Source organism: Podarcis tiliguerta, assembly GCF_965153285.1.
Source record: "Podarcis tiliguerta genome assembly, chromosome: 10".
Classification (NCBI taxonomy): Eukaryota; Metazoa; Chordata; class Lepidosauria; order Squamata; family Lacertidae; genus Podarcis; species Podarcis tiliguerta.
In genome coordinates, this window is record NC_139543.1 from 40445806 (window position 1) to 40472682 (window position 26877).

At 40.7% G+C, this 26877-nt stretch overlaps 3 protein-coding genes across 10 annotated transcripts in view; 2 read left to right on the forward strand and 1 right to left on the reverse strand.

Moving 5' to 3' along the window:
- Positions 1 to 931: 931 nt before the first annotated feature.
- Positions 932 to 8906, forward strand: SLC25A3 (solute carrier family 25 member 3). Of its 3 annotated transcripts, none has more exons than XM_083400590.1 (8): positions 932 to 1085; positions 1255 to 1426; positions 3261 to 3388; positions 5602 to 5781; positions 5881 to 6062; positions 7327 to 7499; positions 8430 to 8540; positions 8617 to 8906. In XM_083400590.1, exons 2-8 carry the CDS (start codon positions 1270 to 1272, stop codon positions 8775 to 8777), a joined length of 1092 nt encoding a protein of 363 aa, XP_083256716.1. In that variant the 5' UTR covers positions 932 to 1085; positions 1255 to 1269; the 3' UTR covers positions 8778 to 8906. The 3 variants fall into 3 exon arrangements, with proteins under 3 accessions (XP_083256716.1, XP_083256718.1, XP_083256717.1); XM_083400592.1 differs by having other exon boundaries at positions 3264 to 3388; XM_083400591.1 differs by lacking the exon at positions 3261 to 3388 and adding an exon at positions 3545 to 3669.
- A 1926-nt stretch (positions 8907 to 10832) lies between these two features.
- IKBIP (IKBKB interacting protein) lies at positions 10833 to 18100 on the reverse strand. 5 transcript variants are annotated; one of them, XM_083400589.1, is made up of 4 exons: positions 17962 to 18100; positions 16938 to 17133; positions 16365 to 16482; positions 10833 to 12331 (listed from the first exon to the last, which is right to left on the reverse strand). In XM_083400589.1, the coding sequence occupies exons 2-4, from the start codon at positions 17105 to 17107 to the stop codon at positions 11576 to 11578; spliced, it is 1044 nt and encodes a 347-aa protein (XP_083256715.1). In that variant the 5' UTR covers positions 17108 to 17133; positions 17962 to 18100; the 3' UTR covers positions 10833 to 11575. The 5 variants fall into 5 exon arrangements, with proteins under 5 accessions (XP_083256715.1, XP_083256714.1, XP_083256712.1 ...); XM_083400588.1 differs by having other exon boundaries at positions 17888 to 18019; XM_083400586.1 differs by lacking the exon at positions 10833 to 12331 and adding an exon at positions 12477 to 14714.
- A 12-nt stretch (positions 18101 to 18112) lies between these two features.
- Positions 18113 to 26877, forward strand: part of APAF1 (apoptotic peptidase activating factor 1) — a 40680-nt gene continuing 31915 nt past the window's right edge. The window contains exons 1-8 of one of the 2 annotated variants that reach the window (XM_083400509.1): positions 18251 to 18381; positions 18979 to 19096; positions 19654 to 19765; positions 19985 to 20165; positions 22391 to 22580; positions 23108 to 23305; positions 24151 to 24334; positions 26043 to 26155. In XM_083400509.1, the coding sequence (XP_083256635.1) occupies positions 20028 to 20165; positions 22391 to 22580; positions 23108 to 23305; positions 24151 to 24334; positions 26043 to 26155 (823 nt within the window). In that variant the 5' untranslated portion in view covers positions 18251 to 18381; positions 18979 to 19096; positions 19654 to 19765; positions 19985 to 20027. Of the gene's footprint in view, positions 18382 to 18978; positions 19097 to 19653; positions 19766 to 19984; positions 20166 to 22390; positions 22581 to 23107; positions 23306 to 24150; positions 24335 to 26042; positions 26156 to 26877 lie in introns of both variants that reach the window. The other variant, XM_083400508.1, reaches the window with a different exon arrangement.

Genomic DNA, 26877 nt, shown 5'->3' on the forward strand with positions numbered 1-26877 from the left:
TAACTGCCAATGCATTCCTATGGGAAACCGTCAATACGCATTGGTGCTTCGCAAGATGAAAAAACTCGCAGAACGAATTAATTTCGTCTTGCGGGGCACCACTGTACTCATCTCTGAATACTACACTGCTATAAGGATTTTTGATCCCTCAAATACTCTTCCCCCTGGAATGGCCTTTTATAGTCCATTGGTTTCCAAAGCTTTTGGCAGAAACACACTTGCCCGTTAAGCACAACTTGAAGATTTCCTTTTTCTAAATCAGGTTACCATTTAAACCACCCAATTCATAGCCACAATCTGGTTGCATAGTACTGCACTCTTGTGGATAAAGCTCTGGTCCACCTTATACTAAGATATTTATTGTTGTGCCTGAGAACATAAATTACTGCAAAACGTCTTGTTTTTTTGTAAGTCGACTGACCAACGCGCCTTCGTCTTTTCGAGCAACAGGAGTATTATTTATTATTTATTTATTATTTTAAAAAAATAATATTGGTGGTATTAAAATTCAAACGATATCAGTCGGAAATGCACTGAAACACTCTAGGAACAAGCAATGTAAACTCCAATGAGCAGATCTCAGTACGTGGAAATTTTCACAAAATTTCCACCACGCACGAACTGGGCGCTGCCAACTAGGTAACCTTGTTCTTTCTCCTTCACCCAACTACTTAAGTTCACGGTCGCCTCTAGGGTTTAAACCAGACGGTGCCAGTCATAGGAAGGTCCAGCCAGCAGGCTCCCTCCAAGGTCTAGTGCTTGTTGCGCATTCGCTTTCCCTCCACCCGCTTCCCGGTATTTCACGGCCGCTCCAAGGCAAGGCGCGGCAAGGCAATGGAGGGGTGCGGAGCAGTGAGCGGCAAAGCTAGGCGAGATGACAAGATTGGCTCTTGAGAGCGTCGGCGGAGTGACGCAAGCTCGCGGGGCCGCGGCGCCCAATCGCAGCGCACCTTTTTGGACCGCCGCTCCGCCCTTTTGCGTCAGAGAAGGACAAAGTCATTGAGGAAGGGTGATATTCGGCCTTTGAGTGCAGTCGCCGGCCGAGTAGCGGAGCGGAGGGGAAGCGGTTTCCGCCATCTTAGAAGGTGAGTCCCTGAGGGGAATGGGGTGCAGGGCCGGCTTTTCCGTTCTCGCACCTTCGCCGCATGTTCAGTCCCGGCTGCTGACGGGGGCAGTTTTGTTTTCCCCCGCCTCACAAGCACGGCGAGGCGGGGGCCTCCTGCTTAACCACATCCCTCGTTCTCCCTCCCGCAGCTTCCTGCCGCCGCCATGTTCTCGTCCATAGTGCCGCTTGTGCGGCTCAACCCATTCCACGCCCCGCAGCTGCAGCTGCAGCAGGACGGACTCAGTCTAAGGAAACTCCCGGCCGAACCCGCGGAGCCTTCGTGCACCCGGCGGAGCACCCTGGCAGCCGCTTCCGCAGAGGGTAAGTGGGCGGATTGGGGGGTCGGGGCGCACGACCTTTGCCTCGGTTCCTTCTCTGGAAGGGCCTCCCGGTTTTTTAATTCTCTCTCTTGTGGGGCTTTAGCTACCGGGCCCCCTGGGTTCCTCTTGGAGGACATGGAAGGTCAATGCAGGCCGGGCTTGTGCTTGGCTCACGGTGCCTCCTTGGCTGAGCCCCTTCCGTTTCCTCCCACTGGAAAAGGCCAGGATGAGTTCCCGTCTGTGCCTTGAGCCCCGCCTGTGTAGGCCTCGGAGGAGGCTTGCTCCGCGGCGACCTTGGGGCTGGAAGGCGTCGGGCCTAGCCATGCCTTGCATGTGGTTGGGGACATCTTGTCTTCTAGTGCGTGGTCGCCCTCAGCGGCTTAAGGATGCTGCCTGCGCAGAAGCCCAAGGCTAGTAGAAGACGGCATGTCTCCATGGCAACTAGTCAGCGGCCTGGTCCTTCCCCGGGTGGGTAACACTTTTAAAGGAGGGTGGTATGGTGGGGACAAGGTCACAGGCTTAGAATGACACTGGGAGGAGCAGGTGAGGCTAAGTAGTTTTCCACACTCTCGTTTACCTTGAAGGGTTTATTAGGTCGATACAATGTTGCACCTATGTAAGCAACCAATATTTTAAAGTCTCATAATGAAAATAAGCAAACTTCCATACAAATGTTCTCCATCAACTTCGTCCCGTTGGTGCCATATCTGTTTTCTTACAGTGACACAATATCTACTACTAAACCTGTCCTTTATTTAATTGCATAGGGCAGCCGTATATTAGGAAAAAAGAGTGAATAGGGTTTTGTAGCACATTTAAAAGATGAACATAGCTGTAGTGGCCTGCGAAAAGAATAGACACTGCTTTGTCAGATGCATGAAGCATCATCCTCCGTTGGCACATACCAACATATCATTCATGATATATAACTCAATTAAGCTTTGTTTTTTGTATTTAAAAAAAGAGACCCTTATAGCGGTTTCTTTTTATGTTACAAGAACCCTGGAATGATAAGAGGTTGGTGCATGTAGCTTTGAGGCAATAGTTTTGAATCTAAGATGTATCTTATACGTACGTACTTGCCTTAATTTTTTTATAATGAATAAATCCTCACAATATATTCTTACAAAGATACTGGATTAATCATGTGAAGGTCTATTGACCAGCGAGTGTTTATATGCCCATGTAAAGAATTGCACAGCAGTAACTTGTGAAATTACTTACTTGTTTGTTTAGCCCTTACAAGGCAATCTGAAATCAGGGCCTGGTAAGTTACCTAAAACAATGAGCAAATACAATCAAGCTCTGTTGAATTTAATTGAAATAGTTTTTTGTTTTATATCCTGTATATATGTTATTTTGGCATAACTGGACATTTACCCTTATCTAATATTTATGTGGCTTTTAATACGTGCACAGCACATCTCTTGGAAGAAAGTGTTGCCTTAAGCAGAATGCACCTTGTAAATACTTATATTTTGGTCATTCCTATGACACGTGAAGTAACTATGATATTATTTTGAATCCCATTCATGTTGGCATAGACATCTTTGTCAAGTAGTATACCAACCTACGTGTTGATATTGATACTGGTCCTTGAACATGGTTATTTGAAAGTGAATTAAGATCCATTTTAATTACTTTGAGAATGTTTTCAGGCAGTCTTGGTAAAAAGAATAAATGCTTTTAGTTGACCTACTACCACTTCATAAATTTTGGAAGACAAACTTGTTTTAGGAGAAAAGTGAAATTTCTTGATTGAGCTTACATAATTTAATGCTAACTTCAAATGCCAAACTCTGTAGTTTGTCAACTTGTACTTATCTCTTTTTAAGCAGAAGACTATAGCTGTGCATATGGCTCTGGCAGATTCTTCATCCTTTGTGGCTTTGGTGGGATTATTAGCTGTGGTACCACGCACACAGCATTGGTTCCTTTAGATCTCGTTAAATGCCGAATTCAGGTTTGATTGCATGTCAAGTTGGTTATCATAGCATGATAAAAGTGTGAAATCTTACTAATCAAAAGGAAACAAGGCTTGGATTTCACCCAAATAAAGTTTTTTATATCGTTGCATGTAGTTTATTTAACAGCATGGTGTGTCTTTTCTTTGCTGCAGAAGAATACAGTTGTGAATATGGCTCTCTCAAGTTTTACGCTCTCTGTGGCTTTGGTGGGGTCCTAAGTTGTGGTCTGACACATACAGCAGTGGTACCTTTGGATTTAGTGAAGTGTCGCATCCAGGTTTGTATGCTGCCAAATATGGATTTCCCCCCCTATCATTTGGGATAAAATAATTGGACAAATTTTAAATTGAGCCAGATTTAGTTAGGAACCATGTAACTGGCATTTGACAAATAAACAGTAATGGCAGATACTTGTGTTTGAAAGCTTCATGACTAATCAGAAACCATGATTTATCAAATGTATACCTCCAGTACAAATACGTCTAAAATATTTGAGCCTAATATATTTAAATACTAAACATTCAGAATCTTTATAATGCATGTAGCATAAAGGCTGAATGACTTCATGCATGTGTCATTTCTTTGTTGTGGAGTTATAATTTGAAGAAAAGATAATAATGATCCATGCATTTGACAACGGAAGCTTAAATATGTGAGGATATAGTCAATGAGAAACAGTATGATCCTTTGCAAATTAGCTTAGAAGTTGCACTGAGTTCAGTGGGAATCACTCCCAAGGAAGGGTGCATAGGATTTTAGCCATATAATGAACCAACCTCTAGCTTTATGGCAGAAGGAAGTTGGTTAGGTGGAATGAAGATTCTGAAGTTAACCCTTTGCTTATATTTGTAATATATTAAAAAGAGTGCTTTGATTTTAGATATTTATTTCACAAAGTTGATTCCTCTAAAGCAGCTAAAAGTATTGAGGAAATATGCTTGAGCTGTGTATGATCCAAGTATACATTACAGAAAATGTAATCCTGTTCATGCAGAAGTCAGAAAGAGGCCAGGAAGTAAGATGAAAGGTGAAATGGAACAAGTCAGTAGAGGGCGACATGAGGTAGGAAGGTAGGACCAGAGAGTATTAACATCTTATAAAGTCAATTTTTTTTTTATTTTTTTACAAAATAGCATATTGCCAATTTCTGCATAAAATATTTTTGTAATACTGAACAGTTTTTACTGAGATTGCACATATCTAGACAAATCTTAAATAGCTGTAACAAATTGCAGCCTTTTTCAGAACATTTATTCACAACTTTTCTGAGTACTTCTTTTTACAATTGATTTATTAATTGCTTCCTAAACCATCGTTTCAGATGCATTTACACATAAGATAATGAAACAGTTGAACACAAAAGCTAATACATGTAAAACAATACAAAAACCCTAATATGTGGACACTTGTTAATTACCCATTTATTCAGTTGAGACAGTACTGGTGTTCTTACAATGAAGAGTAACAATTCATCCCACCCCAATGCGCTGTTAGTTTTGGTGATATTAAAGTTTGAATATCTGCACACTCATACTGTCCCTTTTTGCTTTCACATATTCTTGCAGTTCAACCCAAATTCCGTCTTCTTTCACTTAATGCAAGTCGTATTTGCTACTGCCTTAATCCTTCAAAATCCTTCTCCCAACTGAAGCACATTTATAATATGTTGCTTAATTGAACATTTCAATATTGGATGATTACAATTCTTCTGTTGTAGAATTAACTTAGTTATATGGTGCATCACAGCTTCCAGTGTACCACGTAGAATGATACACAGTTAGAACTGGATGTGTCTTTGATTAAATTTCCAAATTGATGAGTAGAGCTGGTTTGGCCAGTTGCGTATAGCTTATATATGCATATATATTTAAGTTGCTTCAAAACCCAGGAATCTTATACTTGCAGCCTATATTTGTTCTTTATCTTACTACTTGTCACAGAACTTTCTCTTTTTCCCCCCTTCAAAAATTACTTCCACAAAACCTTTCATGAAGTTCTGCAATCATCTTGCCACTGTCAGTTGACTTGTCATTTTTAACATTTTTAATCTTTCTCTTCACTGCATTCTTCTTCACTTGGTAAAAATCCTAAACTCTTTAAAACAATCATTAAGTACGATGTCTATATGTTTGGAGTATATTGGTTGTTGCTGTGAATGTGAGAAAGGTTAAAAAAATTATTAACTGCTGACTTCTCAAAACTTGTTTAGGTGGATCCACAAAAATATAAGAGCATCTTCAACGGCTTTTCAGTTACTGTCAAAGAGGATGGTGTTCGTGGTTTGGCAAAAGGATGGGCTCCAACATTTATTGGATATTCCATGCAAGGGCTCTGCAAATTTGGTTTCTATGAAGTCTTCAAAATCATGTATAGCAACATGTTGGGAGAGGTAAGTTTATTTATCCTGCAGTTCAACACCCCTTTATTGTGAATTTGTCCAAGGAATGTCATATGAACATATTTTCTGGTCTGTTAAATTTTATTTCAGGAAAATACATATCTGTGGCGTACATCACTATATTTGGCTGCATCTGCCAGTGCAGAGTTCTTTGCTGATATTGCTCTGGCTCCAATGGAAGCTGCTAAGGTGCGCATTCAGACACAGCCTGGGTATGCAAATACACTGAGGCAAGCTGCTCCAAAAATGTTTGCAGAAGAAGGTGTTTGGGCGTAAGTATTACAGCAGTTAAACCAGGGTCCTAAAGTGGCTCTTGATGATCCTGCACAGGTCCTTGTTTATGAACTGTTTAGCTTTGATCATGGGTATTATTGCTTTAGACATGGAGCAGAGTTCTGAGTCCTTAAGCAATATGAGCCAACATGCTCCCTTAGATCCATCTTTGTTAGATGTCTCTTGTGCTGAGTTCTGCTTACAGCTTTGGTTTTGAGTAGTTCCAGCCAAGAGGGATCAACAACTTTATGGTTGTACAGTCAAAGATGCTTGAGTCATTGGCATGTGAGAATAATATACCTTCACTCTGGTCTTTTATGTTCTGATAGCAATGGCTGTAATACAATACATGTCATTTTCCACTATCAGGATTTGGCTGGATTGTGGACATTTATCAATCAATTCCAAGATTAAAGACAAAAGGGACTATATACCCATTGTTCTTTTAAGAGCGAGGCTAGAGGTTTAGGTTGTTTCTGATCTGACTAATTTGAAAGAAACACTGCAATGCAACTGTGTTTTCACAATCACTAAACCTAATTCAGTCTTTGCTAATATTGGTATTTCTTGTGTGTGCATAAATCAGGGGTCAGCAAACCTTTTCAGCAGGAGGTCGGTCCACTGTCCCTCAGACCTTGGGGGACGACGACTATTTTTTTCGGGGGGGGGGGATTGCGCAAGAGCATCACGAGTCCCAGTGGCTGCTTACCAGTGTCTTACGAGCAGCAGGACAATGAGCGGCATGCGAAAGAGCTCTGGAGAGGGGCGGCTTAAAATGGTGACCATTCAAGTGCTGCTGCTGGCACCAACAAAGCCCAGCCCCCTTCCTCCACTAGGCAGGGCGGGGAGAAACCATGAGGAGGGAGGGAGGAGGTGCTGCTGCCGTGTGAGGGAGAGGGAAAGAAAGTGCGCTGGTGATCCACGTGGTGATTCCCAGAGCATCCGTGGGCCGGATCCAGAAGGCAGTTGGGCCTGATCCAGCCGCGGGCCTTAGTTTGCCAACCCATGGCATAAATGACATGGTTGTTTAGGGCACAACACCTGGTCCATACACCTCTTTCCTGGGGTATCACACAGGTGTCTGCCTAATAGTGCCAGGTTTTGAGCCTGGGACCTAGTGTATTAAAACTATGTGCTCTGCCATTGAGATTCATTTGTTACACTTAGGTAGCGTAACTGATTTGAATTCCTGTGTCTTCCAGAATTAATTCCAAATCAGAAGCACTTAAATATAGGCTTTCTAATTTTTTGTCTACTTTGAAGTTTCTACAAAGGTGTTGTTCCATTATGGATGAGGCAGATTCCATACACCATGATGAAATTTGCCTGCTTTGAAAGAACTGTGGAAGCGCTTTACAAGTACGTTGTCCCGAAACCAAGGAGCGAATGTTCAAAAGGAGAACAGCTGGTTGTTACATTTGTAGCAGGTTATATAGGTAAGGAAATACTTTTTGGAATATAGTAACAGTTTAGTATTCATGAGCAAGTCCCAAGAACAGTGTGGCTTGCATGCTTCCCTGTATTCTCCCACGTAGGCAGATGAAAATGCCTTCAGCAGCATTTTATTTCACTTTCATAGGATCTTGGTCTGCCCTTGCATACAGATGATAAATAATAGTATAATAAACTCCAGCTTTATGGAACGCGGGTGGTGCTGTGGTCTAAACCACTGAGCCTAGGTCTTGTCAATCAGAAGGTTGGCAGTTCGAATCCCCATGGCAGGGTGAGCTCCTTTTGTTGAGTCTCAGCTCCTGCCAACCTAGCAGTTCGAAAGCACGCCAAAGTGCAAGTAGATAAATAGGTACCGCTCTGGCGGGAAGGTAAACGGTGTTTCCGTTCGCTGCTCTGGTTTCACCAGAAGCGGCTTAGTCATTCTGGCCACATGATCTGGAAAAACTGTCTGTGGACAAACGTCGGCTCCCTTGGCCAGTAAAGTGAGATGAGCGCCGCAACCCCAGAGTCGTTCGCGACTGGACTTAATTGCCAGGGGTCCTTTACCTTTAAACTCCAGCTTTAAAAGCCAGCTTTATAAACTATGGTTTAGTGGGCTTGTTTTGAAACTGACCTGTTTGACAAGCACCAGGAAGCCACTGCCCTGAATCACACAAGTCGCATTCAGATTTGTGGATGTTGCACACAAAATTGGCCAATGTCTTTAGTAGGTTCTGCAGGATTATTGAATTATCTAACTGCTTTTAAAGTGACAGGGGCATGTAATGATACAAGTATGTTATGTAATGAGTTGTGGAGATCTCATCTCCCTATAGCAGTTGTGAGTCAGTCTCCTGTTGACATAGGATCTTTCTGGAATATGTATAAACATATTAATGAATATTTTAAATTAATGGTGACTACTTGCTTTTCAGCTGGGGTCTTCTGTGCCATCGTTTCACATCCTGCTGATTCTGTGGTATCCGTGTTGAACAAAGAAAAAGGCAGTTCAGCTGTTCAAGTACTGAAGAGGCTGGGATTTAAAGGTGAGGATTTAAACTGATACTGAACTGTGAAAGTGCATGAATAATTCCAGATACTAATAATGTTTTGTTCCAACAGGTGTATGGAAGGGTCTGTTCGCCCGTATTATTATGATTGGTACTCTGACAGCACTACAGTGGTTCATCTATGACTCCGTGAAAGTTTATTTCAGACTTCCCCGCCCACCTCCACCAGAGATGCCAGAATCTCTGAAGAAAAAGCTTGGTCTTTCTGAGTAGATGGATCATGGACTGAATGGCTAAATAACATCATGAAACTTTATACACATGGCAATGTAGGAGAATAAAGTATTTGTTTGCTCAGGCCTCACGGTTGCTGTTGGTCAAAATAAAGTACTAGATTGACAAGTGTTTGCCTTAGTTTTCAACCTGTTGGGGAAAAATGGTTTCATGGTGGCTAAGGGAACTGGTCTACTCCTGAAAAAGGACCCCTCATGTGTTGCTACTGACAGTCGGTTAAAGCAGAGAAGAAAATAATGAATTTCTAGGATTTTACAAGTATGATCTACCAAACTGCTTTGCCTTAACGTGGGTTCACTTGACTGTCTGTGAAGGCAATCAGGTTCTTGCTTTTCACTTTAGTGGTAGGTTAGGTAATTACCGTATTTTTTGCACCATAACACTCACTTTTTTCCTCCTAGAAAGTAAGGGGAAATGTCTGTGCATGTTATGGAGGGAATGCCTACGGGTGGCGGGGGATCTGCTGCAGTCGTGAGCAGAGGATCCATGGTTCCCCTTCTTTCCCTCTTCTGCATTAGCAGCATCCTTCTCCACCCACCCCACGCATGCTCCTTGTCCCTTGAGTGCTTTTCCTTCCCTCCCCACTTAAAACGTGGTTACAAAGCATGGATCCTCAGGATTTTTGCACTGGGTCACCCCAAATTCACCATCAGATCACATAGCATGTCCATGGCTACATCTTGCACCAAAAAAATCACGCACCCACTGTTGCCTGGGGCCGCAGTGGTGCAAAAACGTGGTTACAAAGCATGGATCCACATGGATCCTCAGGATTTTTGCATTGGGCTACTCCAAACTCACTGTCAGATCCCATGTCTGTGGCCACAGCATGAACCACAAAAATCATACATCCACTGTTTCATTTAGAATATTTTTTTCTTGTTTTCCTCCTCTTAAAAACTACGTGCGTGTTATGGTCAGGTGCGTGTTATAGAGCGAAAAATACGGTATGTTTACAAATGTTTATCACTAACCCAGTGAGAGACATATGTATTCAAAGTATATGTATGGCCAGTTAATACTGCTGCAGCCATTATTATTGAAAGGTCTTGACAATATCTATCAGCAAGGATATGTTATTGTTTGTTGCTTTTTTTGCCATGGCAAATAAGAACAAGTTACACTATTTTAAAGCCAAAAGAAACACTATTAAAACATCCTACCCATGCAAAATGGCAGTAGTTAAAAGCTGGAGGTCTGGTCTGGTTAAAAAGGAATGTGCCTGAAGATATGTAATGATGGTGTCAGGCAAGCCTTTCCTGGGAGAGCATTCCACAAGTGGGGAGCCACCATTGACAAGGCTTGTTCTTGTGTTGCCACCCTCCAGATCAGTAGTCATAAATCCATTGCTAAATATGGCCGGCAGTACCCTGATGCTGTTATGGAGTGTCCATTGGCATGTGAAACAGATATGGGGGTATATGCTGGTTTAGAGCCCTTTTGCAAACGGGATGCATAGCCATAGCTATGGATGCCCAGCCTGAAGGAGTTCCGAGTGGTCAGAGGCCGAAATAAAAAGCTGTGGGCAGTAATCAAGGTGAGTCATACTCTCACGTAGATGCACTAAAATCAATAGTTATATATGCATTTGTATGTTATCAGCCATCTACAAAGAACACTATTACCTCAAAAGATCCACCTAGTTTACAGCAGCACCAGGCATATTTCTAGAAAGCCCACAAGCAAGATGTAACAGCTGTCCTTTAATAACTGCCAACTGGTATTTAGTAATGTAATTTATTTGAAAAGTTCAATTTTATTAGTGTCTAATAATTGCATGGCTTCCTAAATCAAACCATTGGGTCATCTACCTTGGCAGTGGCTGTTCAGGATTTTGGAAATGATACCCTCCCATTTAAAATCTGTTTGCCACCATTTATACTGCATGCAACTGAACTCCATCAATATGTATTTGTAAAGTCATTTTTCTGCCAATGAATTGTTAGGGGACCCAGAATTCTATTTCAAGAAAGAAGAAAAATCATTTCCCACAGGTATACAAATGTCCCTAGTAATTTTTCTTCTACGCACTCATTTAGTTGTGTTTTTATATAACTTTATTAGCTCTCATTTGAGATGGAGTGACTGAAACTGTATATAGTACTATAAACATGGCTCTACAATCCACCTATAAAAGGTATTAGACAACTTTTTAAATACCTTATAAGTGTGTGCATGTATTACCCAGTTGATGTCAGTTCTCAACTCTAAATATGGATAATTTATTTTTATTTTTTTACAATCTATAGATTCAGACAAATCTTCTAACTTGCCTCCAGAATAGCTTTCCTGAAAAATGGGAGGGCTGCTGATCCAGCAGAGCCTGCCCCTAATGTGGAAGGGAAGATTTCCTTACTGTACTTCAATGTGTTGAGACATTGAGCAGAATTCTGCTTGCAGTATTCTTTTGGTTTCATCTATTTTTGGTCTTCTACAATCATCTTTTTAACATCCAACACCATTCAAGACTTACTGAAACACGTTTTACAAATACAACTTTGTGGTTTATAGAATAATTTTTGATCTAGTTATCATTGATTGAATGTAACTCAATTATATGTGACACTCCTACTTGTAAGACTGCAGTCCTCAATAGTTCCTTGGGTGTAAGTTGTAGTGAACATGACAGCACCATCTTATGCACGTTTTACTCTGAATTCAATTAGCTGTAAGCAGGTAATCTTAAATTCACTATTGCTTCAACCCCAAAACTTAAATCTTGAAGAGTAACCTAGCAACCTCAAGCAGTGCTGGAACTGAGGCTTGATGTGATAGGACTATTTCAAATCTGAAACTTCACTTAGCTCATCACTCATAGTCTTAACATCACTCTGAGCAGAAGTCAAATTGAAGAGTTTCTTATTCAGGAAAGAAATTTCTTTCTGTCTTTCCATTAGATCCCCAAGCAGTCTTCCTATTCTTAATGTTAGTTCATCTAGCATTGGTTCCAAGTGTGCCAAATCCATCTTTAAGTTGTGTACTTTTGGTTTTAAGTCATTTGCAAAGGCTACTGTTGTAAGAACTTTGGCTCTATCACTTTCCAAATCTAAAAGCTTATTTAATTGCTTGTTAAGTTCAGCATTCAGTTCAGATGATTTTGTCTTAATGTGTTCTATTTGTCTGGCATTTTCAGATGCAGAACTCCGTAGTATTGTAGTCCTGTCAATGCTGTTTGTAAGGAGAGTCCCTATACTTTTTATTGTAGTCTTTTCAGCTTTATCAACTTTGTCTTCTAGAGTATGTAGATTCTCTACCAGTGAGGTTACATCTGCTTCAAGACCTGAAATGCGTCTAATATCAGTCTTCACAGCGGCAATCTTTACAGAGAAGTTATTAGTTACTGAAGTTATAATCTCCTCATACTTAGTAACTGCACGAAAGAGAGATGTTAAGTTCTGCTGACGCTCCTCTTCTTCTTGACTTAACTTACTAGACCAGATCTGCATGGTGCTCACTTCCTCCTGCAGGTGCTTCATCTGAGCAATTATATGAAGATCTTCCAGTTGCTCCATTAAGCTTAATGTCTTCTCACACTAAGAATTAAAAAAAAAATCATAAGAAAATTGCAATTTAATTTTATACCAGCTGTCTTGAAATTTATTTAAAAGATTAGTGTACAATATGTTCTTTAGTGTTTCCCTCAAACTTTAAAGGGAGAAAGGATGTGCAACTCATACATATGTTTCTGATTAATTTATTAAACAATGGTGTTAGGTCCCAAAAACAGGCATAATGGAGTGCAGGGGCGTATTTAGTTTTCTAGCAATGGGGAAAATTGTAAATCTTGATTCTCATCAACAAGCAGTGTATGGAAACAAAGAGAAAAACATGTGAAAACTGAGGAGGAGCAATCAGACATTGTCTTCATCCTCACTTTACAAGTTAGCTCCTTAACAGTTGTGTATTCCAACAAAGCAAAACAAGATAATATAATAGCTTGTTATAATTACAACTGATGTTCTTTCTAATAAAATACACTTTGGGTGGCAATATTCCAGAAAAATGGCACACAGGCAAGTGCATACAAAACTAGCATATAGTACTTTAATAGGTTCTACTATCCAGAAAAAATGGTGTTGCTGCATTTTAGTTACTGTTAAAGCAAAACAAATGTGTTTGTGAGAAGAATGGTTGGTTTTTCAAAGTCATGTTCAAAGGAAAATTGTTTCCTTCCTGCCAATCACACCCAATTGTACCATCTCATTCTAAATAACTATTATTTTTCTGACTTGCCTGATTCTGTGCAGCATATGCAAGTGGTGAAGTGGGAATACCTTTCATATGACAATTAATATGCCTGTGGCTTTATTACATTTCTTTCCATATCAATTAAATATCTATAGTTTCCCCTGCTTTTACTTCATAAAGCCCTTATTTACATAGCTGTCAACTTTTCCCTTTTCTTGCAAGGAATCCTAGTCGGAATAAGGAAATTTCCCTTAAAAAAAGGGAAATGTTGACAGCTATGCTTATTTATCATTATACCTATTAGCTTTGTGATCTTATATCTGTCCATACCTGCTTTCTCTGAAAGCATGGTGTTCAAACTTTGTAACAGTTAATCCTGCAAAGGCATTTAAAACAACCTTTTAAGCTGAAATTAGTCTAAGTACATTAACTTGAATAATACATCTTAACACATTAACAGATATTATATGTCTTCCTAATACAATGCAGTATTTGAGGGGTAAAGTACAACAAACATGCAAATACATATTCCAATAAAAAACCCCACACAGAAATGCAAATGTATTTTCACCTTTTCAAAGTCTTCCCATGTAAAGGGGAAATTTTGCTTATTTCAGTGAATAAGGTAAAGGGACCCCTGACCATTAGGTCCAGTCGTGGCCGACTCTGGGGTTGCGGCGCTCATCTCGCTTTATTGGCCGAGTGAGCCGGCGTACAGCTTCCGGGTCATGTGGCCAGCATGACTAAGCCGCTTCTGGCGAACCAGAGCAGAGCACAGAAACGCCGTTTACCTTCCCGCCGGAGCGGTACTTATTTATCTTCTTGAACTTTGATGTGCTTTCGAACTGCCAGTCAGCTAAATGAAGTTGCAGTTGCTTCAGCAATACTGTACTGTTCATTATGACTAGTTCACTCATCATTCACACTCTGGTAGTTTTCTGTATTTTTTCCGGTTTCTGTTGTAGATTCTGCAAAGTCATGGACTTTCTCCTTTAACACAAGCACTTCATTCTGCAGTCTTAGTAGGCTGTTATCATACTGCATGCCTTCAAGAGTTTTTTGTATGTCCATTATATCAGATACGGCTTTCATCATTTCATCTTCCACGCTGAACACTTTTGTAGTCATGTCTTCCATTTTCTTCTCTACAGCCATCAGATCCCTTGATATTCTAAGAACAGAGTGAATGGCATTCTCTATTGCTGGTAAATGAGTTTTGCACTCTTCCAGTTTGGGTTCATAGCCTGCAAGCTTTTGTCTCAGATCATTATTTCTGGCTAATATACTGTTCTGCTGTTCTTCTAATTTTCCAACTGCCTTGGTATCAGACTGCAGCTGCTGCTCAACTTTAGCCAGTTCATCTTCCTCTTGCCTACTTAACGTTTTGAGGTTTCTTACAGTACTGTCTTCAAGATCTTTCAGTCTTTCAGAAAGGGATTTTAGTTTTTGATCTGCTGCATTGATTTGAGAAGTCACTTCGATATGTAAAAGCCTGGCTTCCGATTTTAAACTGCTAGTATTTGTATCCAGTTCAGTCTGGCTCTTTTCCCAGGACTTGATTATATTTTGAAATTTTGCATCAGTGGTCTGCATCCTTTTAGAGAGTGCCTGCTCACTGTTCTGAATGTCATTTATTATGTTACGGAGGTTAAATACTTCTTGTTCAAACTTGGTCATCATGGAGAGAAAGAAAGAGGCTTCCTGCAGGATACCCGAAGATGATTCAAACTGCATTTGTAACACAAAACAATGTCCATCTACACTTAATACAGATTTTGCACTTTTTTAAAAATATAAAACAAAGGTTTTGATAAACATAAGTTTTAAGATACATATTCCAAATAAGTCGTTCATGTGTGCGTGGGTGTGTCTGTATATATGAGAGAGACTGAGTCCACATGCGTTTGGCAACTAACTGTTGATTCATATTAATTTGTTCTATGCATACTTTCAAAACTCTGCATAGCTTTATTTAGAAAAAAACTAAACAAATTTCACTTTAGAATTAAAATTCCAGAAACGTGTTTTGAGTTGGCCAAATGTACTTCAATATGTTGCCATAGGGAGGAATGAATTGCATTACAAGGTAGCCTGGAGGCAGTAATTTCCTACAAAACAATATGCTCAGCTCAGATATTGACTGTTCTGAAGTATTTCAAAATTATTTTGCAGTTTTAAAACAAACTTTGTTCTGGCACATGACATAATTCTTATTTGGCACTGGATAGCAAGACTTTTAGTTGCTTTTGTAAATCCACATGCATACATAGCCTCAAGTCTATGGCTGACATCCAACCCATAGCCCACTTGTGCAAATGGGTCTCCCCTCTGCAGACCCCCTCCCCCCGATTTGCTCTGGGAAGTTGGAGGACCCTTCAGAACAGATTGGAGGGTACAGGGAGGGGGGGGGGAGAGTAAAGGACATTCCTGTTGTATCTTCTAGTGTGACACTGGTCACTCAGTTTCCAACCTTTTGGCTGTCTTTGTGCAGCCTGATCCTCTGCTTGGTAGAAAAATCCAATGTTGAAAAGGACATACTTCCATTTATGGCGTGATTAGAATTGCAACATTAGTATGAAATATACAAGAAATGAAATGTCATCCTAGATCAATGACATTTTTCTAAAGCTGAAGCCAAGGCGGCAATCCTATAAGCACTTATGTGTGTAAGTGTCATGAGCAGACACTAAGGAAGCAGGGCTGTGCAAAAAAAAGACTTTAATCCTGACACTTCTATAGCTGTGTCATTCAGAAGAGCAATCTGCAGCAAAATGAATGGTTTTTTTTTAAAGTAACATCAGAAAGTAAAACATGAAAAGAAAAAAGACCATCCATTTAAGCTACAGTCTCATGATCACAAGACTTACACAATAAATATTAGAATATTTTTCATAAGTAATTGCACTATACAAAGTAAAACTTAAAAGCCATCTAAATGAATACAATTTCAGACAGCATAAATGCTTCTGGTAGGGTTACTGATAATAATTTCTGAATACATTCTTAATTAGTATTTACTGTATTCAGTATTATGCTCTATAACTGTTTCAAAAGGTAAAATAGTGGCTGCAATATGACAGACTTATTTCTCAGCAAGTATGTTTAGCAGCTCAAATCAATTTAAAGTGTAATCTACTCAGAAAAAAGTTCAGTGTTACTTCCAGGAAGTTTGTATAAGATTGCAACTTTAAGCATCTGGTTTTGAGAAAAGAAACTGACTTAATATATGGATGGCAAATGTAATTACTAAACTTGATTTTGCACCTGAGTGTAGTTTATCTAGCAAGGTACAGTTAATACCAGTTAATGAAAAATATCTCAGACTTTAGAGAAGTTGAGAAACACCCACACCATTAAAATGACACCCTTTTGAATTACCTTTTCAGATATTAAGTTAATCTTATTTTCTGTATCTTGAAACTTGGCAGCTTCTTGCTTTAATAAATAGTATTTCTCTTCCACTTCAGCCAGCTGAGCTGACTGCTGAAAAAGAAACCTGGGAAATGTAGAAAAACAGAATCAGCAAACAACTTACAAAAGCAATAGACTTTTTCCACGTTACTGAATCACCTACTTCAGCACAACTTGCAATCCAAAAATATGGATGCATAAATATTGGAATGAACTGACTCTCAGCAATTTCTTGGGTAGCCCAATCCTATATGTTTAGTTAGCAGTAAATTGAGTTGAATGGGATTTATTCTCAAATAATTGCATGTATGATTTCAGCTTAGCCTTGATTTTATAATTCAGATAAAAATATATGCCATAATTAAAGAGCAAATGTGAAGGACTCCGTTAAGGTATGATGTTTATACTTAACAGTATAGACAGATGACTTGAGCCCCAAAGCTGAACCTGCCAAGCAGCTGAAGATGAAGAAACGGGTTTGGGCTTATCACTTGCAGAAGACATCAGTGTAAAGACAAACTTCCCAGTCATTTTGCTTACCATGTCAGCCCTAGGCAAGCTATAAGGGACAGTAAACTCGAGGCCGTTCGTGGGTCCCGCCAGCCGGACTTTTCATCACCAGTAGTCCTCAATATCGGTGCTGTCTTCCCTTGATCTTCAGTTGATTTGCCTGAAAGGTTAGCTTTCCTTCTTTGCTTAACTTCAGCCATATTTCCAACGTCTTATACGGGAATGCCTGCATAGATCAAGCGGGGGTAGGTTGGGGGACGACAACTCGCTACTTACAAATCTTTTCAAAAATGGACTGAGCATCGTCTCTCCCCCCCCATCCTATGCATGTTTCATTAGGAAGCAAGTCAGTGGAGTGTTAGCCTTGCAGAGGCATCTTAAGCCTGCCTGCTAAGGAACGCAAGTGCAGGATAATAATAATAATAATAATAATAATAATAATAATAATAATAATAATAATAATAATTTATTTATACCCTGCCCATCTAGCTGGGTTTCCCCAGCCACTCTGGGCGGCTTCCAACAGAACACTAAAATACAGTAACCTATTAAACATTAAAAGCTTCCCTAAACAGGGCTGCCTTCAGATGTCTTCTAAAAGTTTGGTAGTTATTTTTCCTCTTTGACATCTGGTGGGGGGGGTGTTCCATAGGGCGGGCGCCACTACCGAGAAGTCCCTCTGCCTGGTTCCCTGTAACTTGGCTTCTCGCTGTGAGGGAACCGCCAGAAAGGCCCTCGGCGCGGGACCTCAGTGTCCGGCCAGAACGATGGAGGTGGAGACGCTCCTTCAAGTATACTAGACCGTGGTCGTTTGGGTTGCAACCCCAAACAGCCTTGCTCCCTAGTAAGGCTGTTTGGGGTTGCACCCTTCAAGCTTACAACCCCTCATTCCACCCGTTCCCTCTTCTCCTTGCTCCCTAGTTTAGCACCCCACCCACCCCCGTTACCAAGGAGGGAGCGGAAGTTCTCCCAACATTTACCTCAGCCCCGGGTCTTCACGCGCAGACATCCACTTCTCGGCGCCACGTCAAAGCGCATGCTCGCCAATACTTACCCCACCCGCCTAACTTCGCGGGCGCGAGAGAGGGGCGGTCGAACGAAATTCACGAGCGAGGATGGCGAAAGGCGCGCGCGCTTCCTTTCTTCCTTTCTGGTTGGCTGGCGGGTGCCGAGCACTCGGCAGCGCGCGCACCCGACTTGGGTACACGAGCCTCCGCGGCTTTGTTTCGCCCAGCGCCTCTTGGGGGGGCTTCTTGAGAGGCGGGGGCTCAGTCGAACTAGGCGCCTCCCCTCGGAAGGTGCGGTGCGGACTCGCCCCGCCTCCGCTCGCCATTCGCCTTGCCCCGGGGAGGAGGAAGTGGCCGCTATTTCCTGGGTGCCCCACCCGGGGTGAGAAGAAGCAGACCCTGTCAGGGAAGCTGCGCCCCTGCCCCGCTCCCCACAAAACGCGCACGGTGCTGCCTGTGTTCCTCAGGTAACCCTTCCGGCAGCCGTGAGGTGGAGGGGGGCAGAGGGGGCGTAGCCTTGTGAGGAGAAAATAAGAAAGACACGAACAGGCGCGAGAGAGGGGGGTGGGGAAGAAGGAGGTGAGAGACGGTTTGGGTGGGGGGGTCATTGCTAAATTATCCGGGGCGGGGGAGTGGGCCGCCTGCCCATTGACTTCTCAAAAGTCCGCCCCTGTACTGTGTTTCTTGATTAAGGCAAATGAGGGGCTGGGCTTGGGTATTATCACACAGGTGATAGATTTATATGCGCATATATCTCCGGGGCAGTCACTAAATTCTGATGGTAATCTGCTGCCTGAAGACGCAACTTGATGCACCTGACAGCGCAAATCCCAGTAACAATAGATTATTCCGTTTTTCGGATGCACTTCCTTAAGTCTTTTGTTCCGCATAATTCTGATGGCTTATGTGGGCAAATATCCAAGCTCGTATGTCATCCCTCTATTTGCCTTTTGTTTAGGCGGTGGTTTGTCCTTGCATATCTGGAGCAGAATGGCTTCAGTTGGTGAAGTCTGGAGACTTAACATTATTTTGCAAGTTTGTTTTTTGCTTGTGTGTATATTCAGATGGGTAGACAAGATAACTGGCAGGGTGTGCTTTAAATAACTTCTTCTATACTTGGAAGCTACGTTGCTGTTGCCAGCAGCTTCTTACTAATTGTATGGACCAATAAAGTATAAAGAGGTAAACAATAGTCTCCTAGTGTGTGTTGCACTGTACTACAGAAGTTTGTAATGGATGTTCTACGTTAGTCTAGCAGCGACGTCTACTGGAAAGTCTTCTGTTAACTTTATCTGTGTTCTAATGATGTGTGTGTTTTTTAATTGTCATGTGGATTTAGCTGTGTTTTATGTACAATTTCATTTGTCCATTGCTTGGAGAGCACTTTGATCAAGTCGTTTTTAAACCTGTAGAGTGTTTCGTCAACATTAATTTTATAATCTCAAGCTTCCAGTGGCTTTAATAGTTTTTTTAGACTCTATATAGGTCATGTACAGTTTTTTTTCAAGTGTATAAAAACTTTTAATATCTGCATATTTAACTGCACTTCTTTTCTGTGAATTACTGTAGATTCAATTAATATTGTGCTTCTTTAGTATTGCTATCTATATTTCCCAAGATCATTAAATAACATTTTTATTCACATATCTGCTTGCCTACCTCAGATCATCATTCCTTTGCATTATTGAATTATCTTCTGATAAAGTTTTCTAAGGATTTTTTTATTTTGTTACATTCAGAATACTGTTTGGAATGGTGTATTATAAACTTCAGTGAACCCCTGGTTCATGAATAATTAAAAAACTACCTACATACTGATGCCTCCAGAATCAGTTGCAGATTGAAATACTGGTAAGTGTTGTATGTCTAATAAGAATCCATAGAATCCATAGCAGTCTTTACTTGATTAACAGTCCATGAATACAATGCACTTTTCATGCCAATACTGTAAAGGAGATTGATTGATACTTGATTGGCAATTTTAGTTTTTCTTGAAATAATGTAATGGTGATTTTTACACACTTTAAGGGTATTTTTTAAAATTTACTAAGTTTATATTGTCTTGGCTAGCTCATGTTACCATTCAGCAAGGAAGAAACAAGTTGGAATAAAAATGGATATGATGGCTCGAAGTTATTTGCTTCAGAATTGCGAGGCATTGGAAAGAGATATCAAAACTTCTTACATAATGGATCATATGATTGCGGATGAAGCATTAACATTGCTGGAAGAGGAGAAAGTAAAAGCCCAGGTAAACTATTTGCAGTTTTTGTATTTTATGCTGCTGTAATATTTAAGCACCTACAGACTCTCTTATAAATGCAGTGCTCTTCTGGTTCTCATGGACATTAGTGCAATACAAAGTTGAACACTGAAGTTGTAAAGTTGATACCTTTAACATAAAAAGTAGAAATATTTTTAGCTAAATGAAAACCTGGATTGGCTCCAGATGAAGCTAGTTGCAATTAGATCCCATGGATAGTTAGTCATTAAATTAACATGTGACTACCTATCCATGGGAACTAATTGCAACTAGCTTCATCTGGAGACAGATGGCTTTGAAATCAGTGGGACTCTCCCCTTTATTTCAGTGGCCACTAAGTGAAAATAACTTACTCTGTGACTAAAAACAGTAATTTAATAATGTTAATAGGAAACATAGCAAAATAGACATGCTCAATTTACGTTAAATAAAATGTTACCGTCTTCACCTTCTAGAAGATCTGGTTGCACTCAGACTGTGTCCTAAAAAAAATTGAGGAGAGGGGTGTCATTCTTTCATAGGTTTGAGCAATTGTCTCCCTGAGTATCTTAGACATGGTTTTTCATATGAATGTATGTTTTGTTGAATTAATACTTTATAGATGTGTGCCTGTGGTATGTACATGGTATTAAGGCTGCAAATGTACACATGCGTAAAGGTAAAGGGACCCCTGACCATTAGGTCCAGTCGTGACCGACTCTGGGGTTGCGGCGCTCATCTCGCTTTATTGGGAGGGAGCGGGTGTCCAGCTTCCGGGTCATGTGGCCAGCATGACTAAGCCGCTTCTGGCGAACCAGAGCAGCACACAGAAACGCCATTTACCTTGCCGCTGGAGCAGTACCTATTTATCTACTTGCATTTTGACGTGCTTTCGAACTGCTAGGTTGGCAGGAGCAGGGACTGAGCAACGGGAGCTCACCCCGTCGCTGGGATTTGAACGACCGACCTTCTGATAGGCAAGCCCTAGGCTCTGTGGTTTAACCCACAAGGCCACCCGCCACATGCTTACCTGGAAGTAAGTCATAGTGCTCGCATTTGGACGTCATCCTAAATCATTGTTTAGCACAATGTGAATAAACCTATTCTTCTAGCTGCTTGTGCTCTGCTACCAGGTGGCCAAAAGAAGCTTTCACTTCTGTTTTTAGTTAACTACAGCTTTCTGTGTACAGTTAATTTAAATCTGGGTGGGCAATCTGAGAACTCCAGATGTTGTTGAACTCAAATTCCCATCTTCCCTGACCATAGTGGTTGGGACTGATAGAATACAACAACATCTGGAGGGCCACAGGTAGTTTAAAACAAGCAAATTTTATAAACCATGACTTGAAATTGACTTGTTTTAAGCTAAACTGTTTTAATCTTAACTACTGTGTTGTTATCACATAACATGACAAATCCTGCTTAACTAAAAGCAACAGTTGCTAAACAACTCTTGGCCATCTGGGAGGAAGCTCAGAAAGTGCAAAAGGAAACCAGGGTTATTCATTTCCTGCAGCTAAACTATGGCTTAGGATGACATTCAAAAACTGCCATTGAGACTTATTTTGGAATAGACATGCATCATAAAAAGGTAAAGGTAAAGGTACCCCTGCCCGTACAGGCCAGTCGTGTCCGACTCTAGGGTTGTGCACCCATCTCACTTAAGAGGCTGGGGGCCAGCGCTGTCTGGAGACACTTCCGGGTCACGTGTCCAGCGTGACGAAGCTGCTCTGGTGAGCCAGCACCAGCGCAGCACACGGAAATGCTGTTTACCTTCCCGCTATAAAGCGGTACCTATTTATCTACTGGCACTTAGGGGTGCTTTCGAACTGCTAGGTGGGCAGGAGCTGGGACCGAACGACGGGAGCTCACCCCGCCGCGGGGATTTGAACCGCCGACCATGCGATCGGCAAGCCCTAGGTGCTGAGGTTTTACCCACAGCGCCACCCGCGTCCCACGCCACCCACGTCCCACAATCTGACATGCATCATATTGGCCTGCAGAAGTGCACAACTGCCTGGATTGCTCGCTAAGTAACCTAGCAATTGTTGTATGGGACATAATCCACCTAAATCCAAACTTAATTGATTTCAGTGGAAAAGATTTAAACGCAAGGTCCCACTATCACAGCGGAACCTCTGTATACTTGTCCTTGCGCCTGAAATGGGGCTTAAAAGTGCTGAAGGTTGAATAGATTGTATCAAATATGTATTGTCTTTTTGTTCCCTTATTAGACTACACAGAGAGAACGAGCAGCTATGTTAGTAAAAATAATTCTTGCCAAAGATAATTATGCTTACGTATCCTTCTATAATGCACTGCTTCATGAGGGATACAAAGATCTTGCTGCCCTTCTCCAGGATGGCATCCCTATTCTTTCCCCTTATAATGGAAAGAATTCTATGGATGGAGTAACTTCATATGGTCAGTATGACAAACTATTCTTCATTGCATGACAATATTCTGTACTCTGCTTTTTATTGAAAAAAGTATTTCAGGACATATTTAATTTCTATGGTCCCTTCACTTCCAAGTGATTTAATCTACAATATACAAATCCACTAAAGTAAGTCAACAATAGGGTTGCATTAGTTTTTGTGGCTTGTGTGTAGGAGTTTAATTTTCATACTATTACTATTGGGGACTAAGGTTAAACTGATTGGGACTAAGGTTAAACTGATTTTCCCTTCCAGGATTGTCTCCATACCAAACAGCTGAGGAATGCAATTTGTGCTTCTTTTAAAGGGCTGGCTGCTACACCTACAACCTAGGTGATTTGAAGCCAAAAATATTTTAGTTGGCGTCTAAATGGAATAATTATCATGAGTGATGATGCTATTCTGTGTATTAGGAGTGGTGATATAGTATTTCTATTTAATACTTTAAAACTCTGCAAGTTATATTGTCTACATTCTTTCTAATTTTTTGTATCTTCTGTTTTTGAATTTAAGTTAAGACAATTCTCTGTGAAGGTGGTGTTCCACAGCGACCAGTCGTGTTCGTCACTCGTCCAGAACTAGCAAATAGAGTTCAACAGAAATTGTATAAATTAAAAAACGATCCAGGATGGGTTATTGTTTATGGCATGGCAGGCTGTGGAAAGACTGTTTTGGCGGCAGAAGCATTACGTGACCACAGTCTTTTGAAAGGTATTTCTAGCTGTTTTGTATCAATAAGATATGTTCTGCTTCTTAGAGGTTATTGCAAAGGATAGTTTACCTCCAGACAAGAGGTGATATGTGGTGAAAATAGCTTGCCTGAACCATGTATTTTTTAATTTTTTATTTGTGAATACTAGAAAATCACATGAGGAGTAGTGCGGTTTGACTCACAGAAGCAAATACTGTAGTTATGAAATAAGCTATGACTTGCCCTAAACTGAAAATGTATTTTGGATCTCGTGTAGATGGCTATGTTGCTGCAACCATATTAACTAATTACATTATTTTTGTAACACAATTGGTACACTAACCTTTCATGTAATACTGCTATCACTGTAAAAGTGAAGGGTATTACATTCAACAGCTATAGCAGCAAAAGAGCATATCTGGTGTGAGTAACAGTATTTTGAGCTTTGAGAACTGAGCCCTATATGCCCTCTTTGAATGATGCAATATATGTGTCCTATACCTATTTGTGCTGAATGTAAACATCCTGTTCTCATTTGTTTCTCTTAAAACAGCTTGATTTTATTTATTATTTTAGGCATTTTACACTGTTTGGCAGCCAAAAGATTCCCAGAGCAGTTTACATAATATCAACAGCAAACAAGACAGTCTTTGACCTCAGGCTTACAATCTAGAAAATATGTCACAAAAGTAAATTGCATGGCAGGGGAGAGGAAAACAAGCCAATTTAGGCACAAATATAAACATTTATAATTTTTTTCAGTTAGCTTTGTTGCTTTTTAAAATAAATAGATTTGTTTATGTTTAGACATACATGTAACTATATCTATATATATTATAATTTCAACTTTGCATCTTTTTGCTAGATTGTTTCCCAGGAGGAGTACATTGGGTTTCTGTTGGGAAACAAGACAAAGCAGGTCTGTTAATGAAACTCCAGAATCTCTGTCTAAGATTAGACCAGGACTTCACTTATTCTCAGAGGCCACCACTTAATATAGAGGAAGCTAAAGATCGCCTTCGTTTGCTATTTTTGCGCAAATACCCAAGGTACTGTCAATAGTGTAAAGAAATATCTGAATATTTCAAGTCAGCTACTAGAATTGTGTTGTCTTTGTTTCATGTATGTACTCATTGGCTTAATCAAGACTTTTCCAAGGACTTGGCTAGACTGGTAAAGAAAAGGAGATTTTTATGCGTTGTATGTACGATATAACATTGTTCTTTTCTACGTGTTTTCCCTGTTTAAATTTACAATGCTTTAAATTGAACCGCTTCTTCGATGTATCTAGATCCAGCCCAAGTCACAATTAGCAATGCTCTGTCTTCTAGCATGTGAATTTAAAGTTCCTTACCATTGGTGAATTTTTTGCACGTTTACTTGCTTGAAAAGAATTCTAGATTGCATGCTTGGTTCATCTAGAGCGGGACGATCCAGCCTTTCAGACCAAGTGGGCTGCAAGAGTACTTCTATACAGAACCTGCAGGACACACACTGAATTCAATTTCCAGGTCATAAATTGAAGTGTTCACAATATAGTTAATATTATTTAGTATACACAATTAACATGTTTAATTGAAAATAGAAGAGAATGGTCGTTAGCGCTAGCAACGCTCCTTTAGTACTTAGCAAGGGCTGCCAAAAAAAGGCTGCCCTGCAGGCTTCATGTTAAACCACTCTGACCTAAAGCATGAGCCAGATTTGTTAGTTGTCGTTAACAGAACTCCTTACTCCCATTTGATTCTAGTTGTAATGAGCAATATGTTGAACGTATGTCCAAAAGACTTACTGAATTGATTCAGTATAACTACAGTGGTGCCCCGCAAGACGAATGCCTCGCAAGACGGAAAACCCGCTAGACGAAAGGGTTTTCCGTTTTGGAGGTGCTTCGCAAAACGAATTTGCTATGGGCTTGCTTTGCAAGACGAAAATGTCTTGTGAGTTCCTGCGGGTTTTCCCCCCCTCTCCCCCCTTTTTCCCAAGCCCCTAAGCCGCTTAACAGCTGATCTAAGCCGCTTATCAACTGATCTAAGCCGCTAATAGCCTTTTAGCAGCTAATCCGCTAATCCCTCAAGCCTTTAATAGCCGCTAATAGCCTTTTAGCAGCTAATCCGCTAATCCCTTAAGCCTTTAATAGCAGCTAAACCGCTAATAGCGCAATCCGCTAATGGGCTTGCTTCGCAGGACGAAAAAAACCGCAAGACGAAGAGACTCACGGAACGGATTCTTTTCGTCTTGCGAGGCACCACTGTAGTTCCAGACCATGGCTTCTCCACAGTCACCAGCTATCTCTGGCTGATCTCAACTCATCCAGATTCAGAATTTAGCAGTATTTAGCTTTTTCTATTGTGCTTCTTGTAACATACCTAGCTGTTTTTGGAAAACAACTATCTTTTAACAAATACGTTCAAATGAGGGTAACACTGAATACAATATTAGCATGTCCTTTAGCTCTGCAAATGTTTAATAAATGTAAAATACATAGAAAATGCTGTTCATTAAGTATAGAACTGCTATGGTTTGGTCCAGTCAAGCTCTTGAGAGTTGTCCCGGACAATAATTCTTTCTTCTGGGCAATTTTAGTTGTCGTGGATATAAAGCACATGAGACTCAATTTTTTGTTTAGAATAAATATTTAAAAGGGAGCACTTTTGAAAAATGAAGTGAAATGAAAAGTCTATTGGTTCTTAACATATTGAGGAATCTTCAAAGCAGGTGTACAGTGCCTCCAAGCTTGACGTGTGTTTTTTCTAATAGGTCTCTCTTGGTGCTTGATGACATTTGGGATTCCTGGGTATTAAAGTCCTTTGACAGTCATTGCCAGGTTCTTATCACCAGTAGAGATAGGAGTGTAACAGATTCTGTAGCTGGTAAGGATTGCGTCTTCTTCCTTTTAAGTATTTAAGGTTACTCATGTACAGTGTGGTTTTTTTAATTGTGTTGCCATGACTACCATTAACACTTACCTAGGACCCTCGTACCTACGGGACCGCCTCTCCTGGTATGCCCCACGGAGAGCCTCAAGGTCCATAAATAACAACACCCTAGTGGTCCCAGGCCCTAAGGAAGTTAGATTGGCTTCAACCAGAGCCAGGGCCTTTTCAATTCTGGCTCCGGCCTGGTGGAACGCTCTGCCTCATGAGACCAGGGCCCTGCAGGATCTGATTTCTTTCCGCAGGGCCTGTAAGACAGAGTTGTTCCGCCTGGCCTTTGGCTTGGAGCCAATTTGATTCCCTCCCTCCCTCTCTTTCTTTTTTCCTTTCCTTCACCTCCTGCGATAAGGCTACTTTTTAATATTTTAATGTTCCATTATTTTAATGTTGTATTTTATTTTTGTTTTAAGTTGTAATCATTCATCTTGTTTTTATTATTGCTTGTAAGCCGCTCTGAGCCCGGCCTTGGCTGGGGAGGGCGGGGTATAAATAAAAAATTATTATTATTATTACTAAGTGGAACAATAATGTAAGCATTGTTCAGAGGAGAAAAACTGCACTGTCCTTGAAAAATAGCTCATAATCTCTGTTATGTAGCCAGGAAGACAGAGATGTAGAAAGACAGGATTTGAGCTTTTATTAATTTAGCTTCTTAGTGA

Excerpts from the sequence above, each read along its gene's own strand:
- SLC25A3 (XM_083400590.1), top strand. The coding sequence starts at position 1,270 with ATGTTCTCGTCCATAGTGCCGCTTGTGCGGCTCAACCCATTCCACGCC. Across the intron at positions 3,389-5,601 it reads TCGTTAAATGCCGAATTCAG|GTGGATCCACAAAAATATAA; the intron begins GTTTGATTGCAT and ends AAACTTGTTTAG. Across the intron at positions 6,063-7,326 it reads GCAGAAGAAGGTGTTTGGGC|TTTCTACAAAGGTGTTGTTC; the intron begins GTAAGTATTACA and ends TCTACTTTGAAG.
- IKBIP (XM_083400586.1), bottom strand. The coding sequence starts at position 17,107 with ATGGCTGAAGTTAAGCAAAGAAGGAAAGCTAACCTTTCAGGCAAATCA. Across the intron at positions 16,483-16,937 it reads GCTTGCCTAGGGCTGACATG|GTTTCTTTTTCAGCAGTCAG; the intron begins GTAAGCAAAATG and ends TACATTTCCCAG. Across the intron at positions 14,715-16,364 it reads TTAACTTAATATCTGAAAAG|TTTGAATCATCTTCGGGTAT; the intron begins GTAATTCAAAAG and ends TTACAAATGCAG.